Source organism: Xenopus laevis, chromosome 9_10L (assembly GCF_017654675.1).
Source record: "Xenopus laevis strain J_2021 chromosome 9_10L, Xenopus_laevis_v10.1, whole genome shotgun sequence".
In the NCBI taxonomy this organism is placed as follows: domain Eukaryota; kingdom Metazoa; phylum Chordata; class Amphibia; order Anura; family Pipidae; genus Xenopus; species Xenopus laevis.
The window spans coordinates 62,562,395-62,579,787 of NC_054387.1; the positions used below are offsets into that span (position 1 = coordinate 62,562,395).

Genomic DNA, 17,393 nt, shown 5'->3' on the forward strand with positions numbered 1-17,393 from the left:
ACCTGCAGCCTTGTGCCTTTATATGGTCACAGAACCCCTCAGTGACTTCCAATATCCTTATAATATACTGTAAGTAGGGGGTACATTTTCCAGTATAATACATGACTGAGTGATACTCAGCATTCCCTGTATAACTCAGCCTGCAGTCTTGTGCCTTTGTACTGTATGGTCACATAACCCCTCAGTGACTTCTAATGTATACATCTAGTGTAAATAAGAAAGATCTAGGAAGGGGTTAAATTGTTTCTATACTGTGCGAGACCTGAGACTTATTTCCACTGATACCGTGAGTCTGACGCTTTATACCAATAAGATTAAAACTACAAATGTGTTCAGAGTTTTTCTCCCCACTTTAATCCAAGCTCCTTTATTCTAATGCTCATTCACAAGCTTAATTAGAAGTCTCAAGATGCGAGCTTGGCGCCTGCTAAGCACTAGACTCAATTAACTGCTTCGTATATTTAGGAGGGTTAGCAAGCACTTCCAGGCAGCCAGTTCTCTCAAGCACTTTCATAGCATCTGGAAAACAGAACCCTTTAAAGCCAAAGGCTATTGGAGATACTGAGGGTTGTAGTTCACAAACAAATGGTGGGAAGTGCTCATTCTTCATCCCCATCAAGAAATAGGATATTGGTTCTTATTAACTAAGCTGGTGAGAAAGATAATGTTTGTGACCATTCCAAAAACAGCTGCCAGCTCTGTTCATGTCAACATAAAAGGAATGTCTATATACACTTTTTTGGAGATATGGCTTCTTGGCTGCAATATTTCATTGGAAAATAGGTAGTCTTTAGTGAGGTACATAGGTTCCCAGTGGTATCTTGGGACATGAAACCAATATTAGGCACTGTTCAGGATGGAAGAAGTGTTAGACATGACCCCAGTAAAATAAAGTGAGATTTCCAATAGCTTGCATTTTGTTCATACCATGGGCAGCATGGGGCAGATGTTAAATTAAATACAAGATTTATTTGTGGTGCAGGCAGCATAAGGGTGGAATGTGTTCTTGCACAGGAGCATAACACTTTAATGCAGGGGGCCCCAACCTTTGTCACCTGTGAGCAACATTCAGATTTAAAAAGAGTTGGGGAGCAACACAAGCATGAAAAATGTTCCTGGGTGGTGCCAAATAAGAGCTGTGATTGGCTATTGGTAGCCCCTATGTGGACTGACAGCCTACAGGAGGGTCTGTTTGGCAGTACATCTGGTTTTTAAGCAACCAAAACTTGCCTCTAAGCCAGGCATTCAAAAATAAGCACCTGCTTTAAGGTCACTGAGAGCAACATCCAAGGGGTTGGAGAGCAACATGTTGCTCACGAGCTACTGGTTGGGGATCACTGCTTTAATGTATACAACCTTGACCCTATTACCATGTCTCTAATACCCTTATGAGTTTATCACAGTGATGAGTCACCCCTACTAAACAAACATTAAGAACAAAGCTTTGGTGCTGATCATGATCCAACTTCTAAACTAAAAGCAAATGACTCTTCTTCCTTTCTTCAAAGAACCCAAAGTTTAAATGTACTTCAAACTAATGGTACGAGTAAAAACATATTTGCCCATGCTTCCCCCCCCCCCCTAAGGGCAGCCCTCCTGTTCCAAGACACCCTCTGTATTGCTTCCCGTGGGTCTCAGGGTGCTGTTATGGCCAATAAGGAGTGTAGAATGAAAACACATGCCTGCCAAAATATCAACCAGCAAAAAGGAACAAGAGCATTGTGGCCGACAGACCGTGCCTCCAGAGACTTTCCAGTGACATGTGCCAAGAAAGTTAAGCTTCCACAATACACTCAGCACTCACCATTGCAAAGAAGGATTAAATCTACCAGGTACATGAATAAGTAATGTGGTGGGGAATCTGGAGAATGGATTGGCCAGAACTTGCTCTCTAAGGTGAATGCTAGAGGACTTGCATTTCTTTTGGGTTCTGATTTTACTGTAGCTATGAACATTAATGGCTGGTTTTAGAATAGGACATTAAGTGAATGTGCTTTAGGGTCCAGAATCAGAGGTAATTGTCGAAATCTTGTTAGATATTGTCTGTATGTAGATCAGAGGCATCCAACTTCAGCTCCCATCATCACATTGAATGTTTTGAATGTGACCTGCAGGTGTATATGAGAAGAGAATGCAGTTAAGTATTAAAGAACTCAACTAATCCTACAGAGGCCTGTGAGTTCATGTCCTTAATAAACACTCAACAACAGCATGATTCAGCTAATTGATCTCCATCCACTGCTAGATATCAAAGTAATGTGTCTGATGACATAAGTAATTAGAGAGTGCTTCCCTTTCTGAGAGCTAAGTGACTGAGAGAAGTTTGTGCCAGAGAGAAGATCAGTATTTAAGCTCAGTCAGGAGCAGAGAGTAGCCTGGGGTAACAAGCAGCCAGTGGCACAAGCAGCCAACCTTGGAACAAGCAAACGGGTCCTTCTTCCCATCACCTGCTGCCATTATACTTTCCAACTCTATTCCTTTTTCTTGATTCTTGCTTTAAAACTTCTTGGTAGACTTTGAAGTAAAGGATAGCCCCTGCACCACTTGATAACTCTTCTTGGTTGACCCATCAGTTGAAGTGACCATGGTTGGTTCTTCTGTTGTTGATGCCAATAAGACCAGGACAGAAGCCACTGATTGTTTTCTGAAAAGCACCACAATTCATGGGCTGAGTCACCTGCAATCATCATTCTCCAGATGCTACAGATTATTCTGGGCTGTAGCATTTCTATCTTGCGTCTGCTGTTTCCTAATCTGGTCCTTTGAGCATGTCAGCTACCTGCTCTCCAACCCCACCAATATCATTGTTCATATGTTGTGGTCCAGAAACCTGAGCTTTCCTGCGGTGACACTCTGCAGAGCATCTCATCTCAATGGAACTATATGGTTTCCTCAAATGTCTTCTATATCTGGGTTCCACCCTACAAACATAAGTAATTGGGGTGCTCCTCTAGGACTGACTCATCAAAAAGGGCAAGATATAGGTGACATGATGATAAAATGCTTTTTCCAAGGAAATAACTGTACAATTTCGGACTTTACTGAAGTGAGTGTGATGCTGAGATGGATATTGGAAAACAGGGGCCCAGGCAGGGTATATTATTTGTGGCTCCCACCTACTTCCATTGTGGAGTCTCTCTGACAAAGAGACAAATGGGGCAGAATTTATAGGCAGGGACAGTGGGGGTGCAGAAGGTACTGTAGGGCAGAATAAATGGAAGGATGGACATAAATCTGTCACCAATTGTCTTGTATTGATTCTTGTGTTTTTCTTAAAAAATTGCCTTACAATACAGCCCCCCTTGAATTTAGTTACTATCCAGTTAATTGGGTCAAATACTGGACCAATCAGAACGTGGCCCTGTGTATTTCTGTGTAATACTCCAGGGTCAGCGAACTAAGCAACTGGATAACAATTGTAAGGGGCACTATAGCCATATATTTGCAGTAGCATTGTACTTAGTACAATAAAGTAAATATAGTTGGCATCGGCTCTACTGTGTTTGATTTTAAAATGTTGGGGTAGGGTTATGTTGTGAGCTTATGTAGGGGCTGTTCCTGTATAATTGGGTTTAGTACAGGGGAATAATATGATCTCTATGTACAGGCTATGTACAGGCTATAAGCAAATTTAGGGGGGTGTTCCTGCTGAATTAAAAACAAGTGTTCCTTTAAATTCAGTGCTAAACAGTAATCTTGTTTTTTCTAGGTATTTACAAGGTATGGGAAATGCTATACCTTCAATGCCGACAAGAAGCACCCAAAGGTGACCAGACAAGGAGGCATGGGCAATGGGCTGGAGATAATGCTGGACATTCAGCAGGAAGAGTATCTGCCAATCTGGAGAGAGACCAGTAAGTACAGCTTTCTTTGCCTTTTTTTTTAGCCATTATCTGACCTTTAAAGATAATGAAATCCATAACAAAATTACTGTAAAAGTAGGGATTTGCTACTTTGCTACTATTTTTTTGGTTTTCAATACAATAGCAGTATTTACAAGGCTAATGTAATAAATTTAAAACAACACTTGCTGCCTGCACATTATTTCAGCTTACTGAACATGTCAGAAAATGACAGTGATAAAAGGAAAGTTTTGTGATGCTGCTCTGCTTAGAACTGATCAGAGAAATATCAGGTGACTCTTCTCTGCTCACTAACTTAATGTTCTGAACAGATCAACATCATGATTCTCCTTTTCTCATCAACTTCATTTTCTACTGACTGCGCCCAGTTGGCCATAATGAACAGCAGGTCATTGAGGCTGTAATCAACAGTATTCCTCCTTTTCCGTCCAGATGAAACATCCTTTGAGGCAGGAATCAGGGTACAGATTCACAGCCAGGATGAGCCCCCCTATATACACCAGATGGGGTTTGGCGTATCCCCAGGATTTCAGACGTTCGTCTCGTGCCAGGAGCAGAGGGTATGTGATGCCTTCATTCTGCATTTGAGGCAGGGTGGGCATGGGACACTGGGAATAGAGAAAAGACAGGACATTTGATCTTCAGGGAATATATTCTAGATTCTCTTTCATTCCATCTGACACCTACAGAGATAAAGGGAATATTAATCCCATGTGTATGTACCTGCACATAAAAGAGATTTTATTCTTTGGTAACCCAGATATGTACTTTCCCAGGTTATTCATCTAAACCTACTATCTTACCTTTTACCACAAGCTCTTTAGCCAAGGTTTCCTTTAGTCCATGATAATGTAATGTAGATCCAATACAAATGTGGAAGGACTGCAACAGAGTCATTATACAGCACTGCAGCTAGCTACCCACCCTGACATAAATGGAGCCTGAGCAGTTTGATAGATAGACCTTATATTTAACGTGCTACTTTGTTATTTTTTATTGGAAAATAATCCACATATAAAATAATGGTTATAAAAGGTCATAAAATCCTTTAAACAAATAAACCCCATGTATAAACAAACGGGGCTGCTGTACTGTATGTGTTATTCAGAAGTATCACTGCCGTCTCCACCCTAACTTGACCCTTTAAAGTCTAGATTTCATGCCCCTGTTGGCCTTTCTTGTAAAGCATCCGTCTGGCTTATCTAGCGGAGCCATTGTGATGAATCAGTATTCTGAGCACGGGCCCCACTGGCTCACAGCAATACTTATCTCTCCTATTCCTCTGATTCCCAGCAAATAAGAAGTGCGCCTGTGGAGCAGAGAAAGGAGTTTGAGGGGCAAGAGGGGAATCAGTAAGTCTGTGAAGAGGGCGAGCATTTAATTCTGATATACTTCTGTCACTCTCACACTGTTGTCTCCTTGCTAGGCAGGAAAGTTCTGTGAATATTTTGGTACTACAAATCTCAGCATTCCTATGCCACCTATTAAGATTGATCTTTCGCATCAATGGTGTAACTAAGGGAGTCAGAGCCCCCATTCTATAACGTTTTCCAGGCCCCAACCCCCACAGCAAAAATCACAGGCTACCCATTGTCACACAAAAAAATCCTCCCCTAAAGAAGGTGCAAACATCCCCCCCCCCCGTGGCTGCTTACATTCTCAGAACCTGACCATTATCCTCTATGTTGTGTAGAGAGTAGCTCAGTCCTGTGCTGGGCCATTGTGCCCTCTAAGCTGTGCAGACTAAGGGAACCCTACTCTTGCCGCTTGGTCAAGGCAAGTGCTTGAAAGAGTTCTCTTACATAGTTACATAAATACGTTGGGTCAAAAAAAGACCAAAGTCCATCAAGTTCGACAACTCCATGTGTGTGTGTGTGTGTGTGTGTGTGTATATATATATATATATATATATATATATATTTTTTTTTTTTTTTTTTTTTTTATGCAAGACAGTACTTTGCTTTAGTAGATCTTAACCGTTAACCTCCTTTGTGGTACTGTATCAGATGCTTTAGTAAAGTCTAATTAGGTCACACCCACTGCCATCCCAGAGTTGACGTTCATGTTCACTTCCTCATAAAAAGCAAAAGACCTGTTAAGCATAAAACCAAACTGAAAGCTGGTAATCATAGAGCTAAGCTCGATAAGTACCCTGAGATGCAATATCATTCAGTCCAGCACCTTTGTTTATGTTTGCAACTATCCCTACTTCTGTTATTAAAATTAGGTCTATTATAAAGAAAATCTGTTTATTTTTTTAGACAGACAAAAATAACAGTTGAGAATTCCTGCTTTTTTCCTGCTCTCATCAACCAAATGACCCCCCTCTGATAATAAGGGTCCCAGTCTTAATTTAATAATAATTTTTTTACCCCTTGCTGCAATTCCCTTTTCCGTCTCTATTTTAGACTGCCTGAGAAAAGATTCAGCTGTCCCAACTAAATCGCACCTAATACATGGAAATAGGCTTAACCAGTAAAAGGGTACTGTGAGTGCACGTAGGTGCAAATTGTGTATTGTATAACAAGCTGACTACAGTACTGAGGTGCAGATAGTCTTATGTTAGCCCTTCTATAAAAGCACTAGTTTGGGAGAACTCTGTAATTGCTTGGGTTCCCTCTACTGTACTGTACTGTACTGTAGTATTCTTTGGAGGCGCAAAAAAACATCCTGTGTATAATAAGATAAGTAGGTGATGTCACCTTGTACAAAAGTTAATATATAAACTGCTGCTCTAACAGGGGTTTGCTCCTACTGGCTGTTCTAAGCAGAAGCTAAAATGATTATTTGCCCACAGATGACATATTTGCCCCAGCCCTGGGGTAACTGCCGATCCAGCATTCCAGGGGAGGAGTTACTGCCAGGTTATAGCACCTACAGTATCTCAGCTTGTCGTCTGCAGTGTGAGAAGGAAGCCGTCGCTAGGAAATGTGCCTGTCGCATGGTACATATGCCAGGTAAAATCCAGAGGGATAAAGGGAAAATATTTCTAACTATTCCCTGATATGTAAAGTACACTTTACTTACCTATACATTTTCAATAAACCATACTGGAAAAGGTTATTTTGAACAGGAAGTATATAAATTCTGTCCTAACACTAATTTGATGCAGGTCTTGTAACCCATAGCAACCAGTTTGCATTCAAACTGAAGGGCAGAAAATGCTGCCAGGTGATTGACTGCTAGAGAGTCCTTCTGGTGCTCCAGGACATTCTGGCAGAAGCTGTGAGCCCAATGAAGCCCATTGAAATGCCACTTGAACCCTCTTATATTTTAATGGAGGGACAGTGAAGAAACCACTGCTGATAAAATTGACCTGTGCTCTCCCAGAGAAAGGATGCTTATCTACTTAAAAGACATGTAAACCCCCTCCACAAAAATGTATCAGTGAACAGGCCATATAATGGCGGATCTCAGCCTGCCTTTCTCCACAGGCCAAGAATTTGCTGCCCCACTGCTCTTCCACTCCTGCTCTGCCTGCACTCAGAAGCATTCTTTGCACATGGGTGCAGGCAGACGCAGCAGATTTTGGTGCCATAATGCAACATCGTCTGGTCCTAGCCTAAGGAAAATGCGTTGATTCCTGAAATAAGATGCAAAGAACAAGTTAATTGAGTGCTAATAAAGTTTGATTTTGGCCACATTAGAAATTCTTCGTAATTAAAATAGTCCATTTTTTTTTCTTTCCCAGGAAATGAAACAGTCTGCTCTCCTGCGATGTATATGTGTGCTGACCAAATTCTAGGTAGGAATTTATGTATTGTCTTCACTCCTATATAATCTCTCAAACACACTGCTGGGCAAACACACTGGGTCAGTGATTAATGAATGGGGCTGACAGCTCAGCAGTCGTAGATTGTAAGAATGGGGTACAACAGGTTGGATTATTATACTGACGTGATATTTGGGAGAAAAAAGAAGTATCTTGGAAAGGAGACATCAGACCATGACTGGCTCTTAGTTCATGGCCTCCTGCTGCTTCCTTATACAAATATTATCAGACCCTCCAGTAAATTTGGGATGAGACACTGCCCAAGGTAAAACAGACTTGCAAAGACCCAATTTGTTTATAGGGCTCCTTGACATATGGCTCTAGCTCTGTGGTTTACAGACTTATCCTAGTCAATCCAATTCTTATGATGCAATCTCTAGTCAGTGTCATCTTTAGTTCATAAAAAGACTCAGTAGTTCAATAAAAGGAAAAAGATATGGGAAGACTTTGGTGTATAAGTCATTCAAAACAATCTTATCTGCATTCACCGACTTGTAACTCTTGCTGCAGTTGTTTTATGGTGCTAGGCCTCTTATTTCGATCCACTGTGCAAAAGTTGACATGCAACAGAATAGAGGCATACACACCAGCATCTCAACTATGACCTACATCCCTGACATAAAAATATTTCATGTTTAATTATACTGTGCAAACAGTATGTGGCTTGCACAAGGATTTTGGGAGCTCCTCCCCATCTACAAAGGAGAAAGGAAGTCATTCAGCCAAGAATATATAGGCATAGAGCATATATGTTTTACCCCAAACCTCACCCTAATTAGTATTTGTGCTTGCCACTGCTTCAGACCCAGAATTTGAAAATCGGTGTGCTATTCGAGAAAAGCAAGAGACATCTAGAGTGGAAGATCAAGGAGCAAATGCATCCAGACCATGACTATTTAAGTCTACCATGATCTGTCTAGGTTCCATATGTTTTACAATGAATTACAACCCTTTCTCCATTCTCAGACTCTATGGTTGAGGATACCAGTGAGAAATGCTCCTGCCCCACCCCATGCAACTTGACTCGCTACAGCAAGGAGATCTCCATGGTTCGAATTCCCAACAAGGGATCTGCTCGTTACCTGGCTCGAAAGTATAATAAAAATGAGACCTACATCAGGTGAATATGATGTCATGGTGAATTTAAAAAGTTCCTTTGCCCCTGCTTTAGAAAACAAGTGCCAAAATCAATATACCCAGGGCCAACACAGCCTTAGGCAACAACAGGGCTAATTTATGTATCCAACAGTGCCCTTTCTGGGGCCCTATGGGATGTAGATTGGGCCTCTTAGGGCCCATTTCTGGAACACTTGCACCCATGGGATTGTGTTATTCCACTTACGCCAGATTTAAAATCTCCATAGTTAACAAATGAGTCTGCTTGTCTAACCCAGTTTGTGCCAAAACTGGCCCTTCAGCTGGAGCTAAGCTACAACATCTAGCATCTGAGCTTTGACCGCTTCAGGTGTAACCTCAGAGCTTTCAAATGTTCTCAGTATTTTTTTCTATGTTCTTTATTAACAGAGAAAACTTCCTTGTTCTGGACATCTTCTTTGAAGCTCTAAACTACGAAACCATTGAGCAGAAGAAGGCATACGACCTGCCCAGCTTACTGGGTAAGTTAACTATTTGTACTAATACTGGTTTGATAACAGACTAGACCTGACAGCCAGTTCAAGAATTATGTTGTTTGTTATAGTATCATCTTGGCTCAAATATTTACCCTTTAACACATCTTACTGTCTAGATTGTTCCTTATACCCTGACCTGTCAGGTGCAGACAATTTTAGGGCTAAACATTCTGGTGAATCTCACCTAACCTCTGAGGTTGTGTTTGTGGTTCTGTCACAGGTTTCTATGTGTTGTGCTTAATCTAGATATATACTGTATACCTGCCCAGATATGGAGACAATATGAAGGTACCCAACATTCAATGATAGGCTTGTTTTTCAAGTTCATGAACAAAGCATTAAAAGTGAAGTCATACAATATAGCAGCAATATGGAGGATGTATACAATGATTTTACCTTGTCATGGCATAAATGTTATCTTGACAAACTGAGATATAGTTAGATCAAAGTTCTTAGGACTATGAACACTGTTTTCTAGATATCACAAAGTAGACTCTTGTTTGTTTCCTCAGGTGATATTGGAGGCCAAATGGGTCTATTTATTGGGGCCAGTTTTCTTACCATACTGGAAATCTTGGATTATGTGTATGAGGTGAGTTATGTTTTATCACAGAGGTTTTTTTTCTATTAAATCAGAATTCCGCTAATTTTCCCATCTCTCCTAAGGATTCTATAGTCCAGGGATGATTATCAACTGGAGGGACCCAGTTGCCATAGTCCACTGATCCTTTGCAACAAATGTGTCATTCCTGTAAGTGCTTAGTAAAATTCTTTCCTCTGACATCATAAATCTCTTTTTTCCAGGTGATTAGAGATAAAGTAAAGAAGGTTGCTAGCAGAAAGCAATCTCCTGCTAAGAAACCATCAGAGAATATAGCGACACTGGTGATGGATGATAACAAGGATCAGGTATGGAGAGGTTGCGGATGGGATGAGACAGAAGGGTGAGACCAAGAGGAAGAAAGAAGGAGGGAAAATGAGTTACACCTCAGGAATTTCATCTTGCTCAAAACTAGATTAAGGGAATTGGAAAAGCAGGAGGCATAGGATCTGTACTAGTCTCATACTGGAATATGGTGGGGGAATTATATAATAAGGTGGGATAACAGGATATGATTTGGCCCAGAATAATGTAATATGACAATATCTGTACAGTATAATGTGTTTACATGGGAGAGACAAATTCAGGTTTCATTAGAAAGGGTTTCATTAACATCAGTAAGAGAGTAGCCCAGTATCAAGAACAGAGAAACAGATCTTTGTACCTGAACTAGGGGGGTGATAACTAGTGGAGACCATCCAAAGTGGGCTTAATATATAAGAAATAATTGTAGTGAGAGTGAGGGGCAAAGGGCTGCTTGTCAACCAAAGTCCTTTTGATGTTTTATAGAGCCCTTGTGAAACACATGGAAGACACCCAGAAGGAGCATATGCCACCACAATGCTTCCAAATCATCACCGGCATTACACACACCATGGTGTGTTTGAGGACTTTGCCTGCTAGACAACTAAGTGGCAGCAGCACATTCACCTGAAACCAATTGTGTTCCTTGGTGGTGGACAAGACGTTATCTATGAACATTACCCTGCCTTCATTTCCTATGCAGGAACACAAAACCCCCTTACCACAAGATGGGTGGACTCACCTTCTAAACCTATGCCTAAGTCTATAAGAACTTAAGGTACCTTTGAAGAGATTTGTCCATCATATCTACAGGATACCACAAATCCTCCACTTTGCTGCCTTTCTTTAATGCAGGAAGATTCACCCCAGTACCCATGAATAGTAAGATGTCTCCTTGGTCTCCCAATATCTGCCAAATGACTCTATGTGATAAAGGACTTTTATCCAACTTTGTCACCTGTAAGGAACCACGGGAACATTTTGGACTTAGACAATAGAATGTCTCCTGTATCTCTGTTGGTTATAGATAGTAACAGGTTGTCAAGAGATAAGATTGCTATACAGCAACACAGACACCTAAACATCTCTTTGTCTTTATTAATCGTTTCTATGGATTTTTATATATAATATATATATATATATCTATATATCATGCTGCCTAGTAATGCAGTACAACAGGACAGGCACAATTTCTCCAAAGATCTTACAAATGCATTGTCCGGCACTTTAAGCACAGCAATCTAAAGCAATTTATCTAATATCCCTCTGAACACCAATAAAATAAGGTATTTGTGGATCTATAAAGGAAGTCCTAAACCTTTTTGCATGAAATGAGGAGGCAGTGATAAATAATGAGAGCTAGAAAGGCAGTCTTGCCAGGAAAGCCAGTATGAACTCCAGGGATAAAAGAACAGTCTCTCTGTTTCTGAGAGTGCCTATATTGTTCGTTAAATTATGAGTTTATTATAATATAAATGTATTTTTGTGGCTGATTTTAGTAACCCTGATATCAAACCTCTATCAAGATTGTGGGTCTGTCCCCCAAGGGTAGTCAAGACTAGTGGCTGAAGGTCTCAGACTGAAGACTATTTAGGGTGAGATTTCTCTTCTAGAATTTCCTGAAAATTGAGTTTGATGGTCAGTTAGCCTGAGATTCTTGGAACCATGGTTGAAATGGTTGAATGGGTGATCAGGCAGTGCTTTTATATATCTGTAACCATATTATGAGCCAAGTTGATTCAAATTCAAGTTATGAGTAGTAAGGAAGTGTAAAGGGAAAAAAACTCTCTGCAGGGTTCTTTATTGTATATTGCCATGGATTAAAAATATTAGGGTCTCCAGGCAGAGCTGTAATTGTTACCGTTTTTTAGTCTCAGTACTTGCTTAGAACATTGAATAGCACGTCTGTGATCAGAATATTAATAACCTTGGCTTAAATGAGTGTAATAAATTCAGAAATGGTCAGAGCTATCCCCCAAAGTAGGGTTATCTCCTTTATAGTTATCTCTGCTGCCATTTGCAAGCCTGTTTTTGTAGGTTTAATAGGAATGACAATTCCGTGTTGGATAACTGAGCCTTCATCTGTACTTTCCCACAAAATAAATGAATCAAGATCCTGCCTTTTGGACTGGCGGGAGCCTACTCAAGGGGGTATTTGAACAACACCTGCAACATTCACACACTAAGGACTTTCATTCATCTTGTGAATATGTCTAGTGGCCTAATCCAGACATGAAGCTTTATCCATTAAAGTGAGTCTCTATTTATCATTTAAAGGGAGGTGATAATGGTGGGCGGGAGATATAAGAGAAGAGAGGCAGCTAAGCAAAACTGAACATTCATCATTAAAACTGTCATGGAGATTCCACATTCCTGCCTGAAATTTGAACCAATTTGCAACTGTGTATGTCTGTATGCCCCCAAAGGGTTAATAAAGGAGAATGCTCAGGATTCAAACAATAAATGTTAGCCACACAGTGGGGGTGGGTATAACAGAATAAAAGAAAACATAATCCAAAACACTCATACAGAGGAGGGGAAGTGTTTCCTTTACTGCCGTATACATAATGACAAGTAAAACCGAAAAGCTATTAGCAAATACTTAATTTGATTTATCTTGAATTGAATATTTATTTCAACCTTTAGTCATGGCCACACTTATTCAAAACTAAGATTTTTTTTTTTAATGTAAGACATTAGAGATATAATGGTTCAGCTTTGGGATATTGTTCAAAAGCCCTTTTTAACCCAGACACATGCAGAACTTCCAAGTGAACCTCTCAAAAAGATTAGCAGTAGCGTATCATTAACCTCATGTTCAAATTATGCTCCCCATTAGTATTTAGATGGACTGGGTTCCTCTTTGCTTCAGGCACCTAACAGGTAGAGTTGTCTTTCAAGGGTGCAAATATCGGGGAGCTGCCCTGGGCCCCCCTCAGTGGGGCCATGCCAATTTGTAGTAATTAAGAGTGTGAAACAGTTGGTATTGCAGAACAAGATGGCAGCAGTAGGGCCACATGGAAACCAGAACTCGTTATATCGCTATTTATGAAGGTTGTTGGAGGGAGCTTGAAAGGGCCATTCTTTCAACAGCCCTACTTTATATACATAAGACCTGACAGCCCTGTTGACCAGACATCATTCTAAGAATAGTATGGAATTAGTATATTAGTGTTTATCCAGTGAGAAAACTGCTAGAACTGATCTATCTACAGTACATTCTAATAGTTAGTCCACCTGCCAACTGCCATTGGTTACTATATGTGTAGCTTTGCACTGAACCCTTTTAATAATGAACTAGAACAAGGAAGAGGTGCTTATAAGAACTCCCAGACCACAGAATATTTTAAGGGGTAATAGTAGCTGCTGTACCCATGGACAAACAAACCTATGTTTCCTGAATTTTTTGGTGAAAATGGACAGATTCTGTCATCACTAGTGAAATTATTTTGTGCGTGATCATCCTTTGAAGAAGAAACTGAAGGTAATACAATATAGTGCATAGGTCTACTTTTACGCATCACCATGAGCAGGGTGCCACAACTCAGTTCCACACTAAACATATGGGTGATGTTAGATGCAGAAGAGAAGGACTGGCCTCAGGATACAGGGGAATGTCCTGGTGGGCCCTAGTCCCGTTGGGTCCTCTTCCCTCTTTGCAGGGACTGTGCTACTGGGGGCCTTCAGCACACCCTTAGTTTCTGATAGAGGTCTGTGCATAGTTCTTTGCTTGTGGGGAAGTGAGAAAGTGCTGCAGCCACCAGTAAAACATCCATGACACAGAGTAAGGTGGGCCCACTGAGAATGGACCCCAGGGTAAAAAATAAGCAAAGGTATAAGGAATCTATTGGAGACTAAGGGCATTTTTAAGGCAGCCAGGAGGACAGTTTCTGAGAAGGAGGGGCCATGGGACTGGGGCCCCAGTTAAGAATTATCCTCAGAAAAGGACAGACAGCATTCTTGAGAGACCAGGGCATATTGGTGGGCCCATGGCATCCATTCCTCTGATGTGTCTGCAATACCCTTGTTCAACAAGGAAAACCTACAGTGAAGAATGTCAAGCAGTGAGCGAATCAGAAATATTATCTTAGTGAAGAGAGGCAATACATGAGATTGTATATATCAGCACTGTACATGATACAAAGCACTATTTTGGGGGCACATTAGTTCACTATAAAAGAAAGTGAAATCAATTAGAATGGCATCAATAGCAATAGCTAACCCACTTTCTGCCACTGACTGTAATGACTTATCCTGGCCTGTTGGCAGTCCTTTAGGGCTAACCTTGGACACCTGGATGAAATGCAGATAAAGGTTAATTAGAGAGGCTTACAGTTCTGTCTCAAATTATTAATTAACACAATGTACTGCTCACTTGGGGGCTGCAGGAAAAACTTGTTTGACTGTAAAATGTTCTACTGTTAAATATTCAAAATAAAAGGAAAAGTATTTTTAAGTGTTGAATGTGTCTTGTCAGATTGCCAACCACATCTTTTCAGACTATCAGAGGTAGAATAGCCTCTGCAGAGGCTTTTTCTTTATAGTTCTTATGGTGTCTTTCCAGCTAAGGTATTTTGTAATGCTCAGTCCCAGAAATTTCATAGTGTTAACTTACTCTATCATAGTGCCATTGATGTGTACTGGTGTGTGTTTTTCCACTACTAGATCCTTATGTATGTAGAACTAAATCATATCTTTTCCCCATACTTAATCATTCAAGACACCAGTTGCATGTAAGACACCCAGTCCAGGCCCTCTACTGTAGTGTCATATTAGTAGATTTTTTGTCATATGTAGATACACAATGTGTAAAGAGAGAACAGTTTGTGGGGTCTGTCATTCCAAGTCCAACACCCACTGCACAGTAAATTTGACAAACCCAGTTCATTCAGTTTTTAAATAAGCTTGCTGATTTGATGGTATCGAATTCACAGTTAGGTCCAGAAATGGCATGTGTGCACATGAGCTGGGTTTCTACAGGTGTTCTGCCACATGATGCAGTGCAGTCTGTTTGGTTTATTGGCAATGTGTACCAAATCTAGGCTGAATGAATGCATTTAAGTATTCGTTTCTCTAACCTTTTCATTACAACTAACTTGAGTGTAAATAATCTATAGTCATTTAGGCAGGTGTTCTGGTTTACTCGGGTATTGGAATGGTGTAGAGCTTCTGCACAATCCTCAGAGATACATTACCTGGCACAACAGAAATCAACATCTCTGATTAAAGGGGTATCTATATGTATGCAACCAGCGGCTGGTTGCCAATTATGAGGGTGTGTTTCTGACTTTTGTTCAATAAAGCTGGTCTTACATGGACCAGATGTTCCTTCTGTTTAGTAGCCTAAATTATGTGTAATAGCTCATATGTGTGAGGAAGCCCTGCTAAGTGGTAGGCAACCAGAGTCACGGCATGCCATGAATTGGTGTATAGGCAAGCCTCAAACTGCACATGACCCTGTTTGTTAATTTTTTACATCAGAACAGGACTGCTATCAGGGGAATACACAGAGTACCCCAATCAGGGGTCCCATGGCAGAGGGGGGCTGCAAGAGATATAAAAGTGCAATTTGAAGATGCAAAGGGGACTTGTGAGGCATGGGCAGGGTTGAGCAGGCCATGGATGGAGTTTTAGTATCATTGGCATGACTGTGGTGGATCTGAGGTGTAGCATGTGTCTGTGGTAATTATTTTAATTGAGGTCCCATTCTACTTGGCAGGGCCCTCTGCCCAGGGGCTTGGCCCCCCGGGGGGAGATACCTGTTAGTATGGGTCATTGTACTTCCAAATAGTGACCTTAAAGAAGATAAACTGAAAAACCCAATATATATATATATATATATATATATATATATATATATATCTCTATATATACAGTATATATACAGTATATATAAGTACCAGGTACTGAATCTTGTTCTTCCATCTATAGATGGAGTACCATTGTAACACAACTGCATCACTGCTGCAGATAATGCACTGATGTTTAATATGGAATGAGCCAACATGCCGACATTTGTGGGTTGACCACCTTTTTAGAAAATGTCACGACCATCTTTTTGTGAGCAACTGATGTAAAACCTGTAGCCCTCCAAGTGACTACAAAATGGAGTAAATTAGCTTCAAGCGACATGAACAGAACTCAACTAGAAATTGCCCCCATTAAATTCACCTCTGGATGCCAGGTCCTGTCTAGAACCCAGGCCCAAACTGGCAATCTTTGGATTCTGGGAAATGCCAGAGGAGCTTGTGTAAGATACCATAGACAGTTACTATAAACTGTATTGAGTCTCTGGGGATTGTTTGGGCCTCTGTATATTTGAAATGCCAAGGCCTATTAACTCTCAAAAATGTGAGGTCCTGCATTCTAGAGTGATACATGACAGGATCTGGTGCAGGCACTTTAAATGGTGGTCAGCTATGGGGTATTTTAGCTGCCACCCTGAGGCGGCCAAAGCAGTGTAACCCCCTCTCACCTCTATGCACTTAACTTGACAGCATCACAATGGGGTGAGTGGGGGCTGCATCATTAGTGCAAAGAGCCAAAGCGCCAAAAAAAAACCCTGAATTGAATCTCTTAAAGTTACCGGAAGAAGCTTTTTGCCATCCTGGTAACCAGCAGGGCAATTCTGTCTCAGACAAATAGTCAAATTATTCATGGTTTGAGCACATCTGGGATGATTTCTAGCATTTATAATACACTGGGGCAACAAGAAGCTAGAAATTGCCCAGTGTGCCATTGCCTTAGTACCCAGTGTAAATGGAAAGTCATAATACATTCATCTCTCAATCTCCATCAAATCAAACACAAAGGTAAAAATAAATGAAGCTTAGTCTCTCTTTAATACAGATTCCTGATAAATTAATTATAGCATATTACAATTAACCTATGATGTGCCTATGCATCCTGCGTGTACTCTCTGCAGGATGAACATGTACAGGTAAAGGCTTATTATAATGCAAAGCCACTGGGAAACAAGGGAACTGCCATGTTAATTAAACAAAACATCAGAGGTAGAAGGCGCACACTCCCCAATAGAAAATCAAAAACTGACAAAAGTAAACATGTGCGAGGTGCTAATCCTCCAGGACACTACCCATCTGTAGTTTCCAGAAAATCATGCATGAAAATCAAAAAAAGACGAAAGCACACTCTATAATTAAATAAAAACGAATTTTATTGCATGCTAGTTACCCCACATGGCAACAGCATGTCGCCCTACG

At 40.7% G+C, this 17,393-nt stretch overlaps 1 protein-coding gene across 1 annotated transcript in view; it reads left to right on the top strand.

The window, feature by feature from the left end:
• Positions 1 to 14,621, top strand: part of asic4.L (acid sensing ion channel subunit family member 4 L homeolog) — a 111,065-nt gene extending 96,444 nt beyond the window's left edge. Inside the window, exons 2-10 of the mRNA XM_018235708.2 lie at positions 3,710 to 3,854; positions 4,296 to 4,423; positions 6,661 to 6,820; positions 7,555 to 7,608; positions 8,602 to 8,755; positions 9,160 to 9,251; positions 9,779 to 9,858; positions 10,071 to 10,175; positions 10,657 to 14,621. Coding sequence (XP_018091197.1) covers positions 3,710 to 3,854; positions 4,296 to 4,423; positions 6,661 to 6,820; positions 7,555 to 7,608; positions 8,602 to 8,755; positions 9,160 to 9,251; positions 9,779 to 9,858; positions 10,071 to 10,175; positions 10,657 to 10,770 — 1,032 coding nt within the window. The 3' untranslated portion in view covers positions 10,771 to 14,621. The remainder of the gene's footprint in view (positions 1 to 3,709; positions 3,855 to 4,295; positions 4,424 to 6,660; positions 6,821 to 7,554; positions 7,609 to 8,601; positions 8,756 to 9,159; positions 9,252 to 9,778; positions 9,859 to 10,070; positions 10,176 to 10,656) is intronic.
• Positions 14,622 to 17,393: the final 2,772 nt, after the last annotated feature.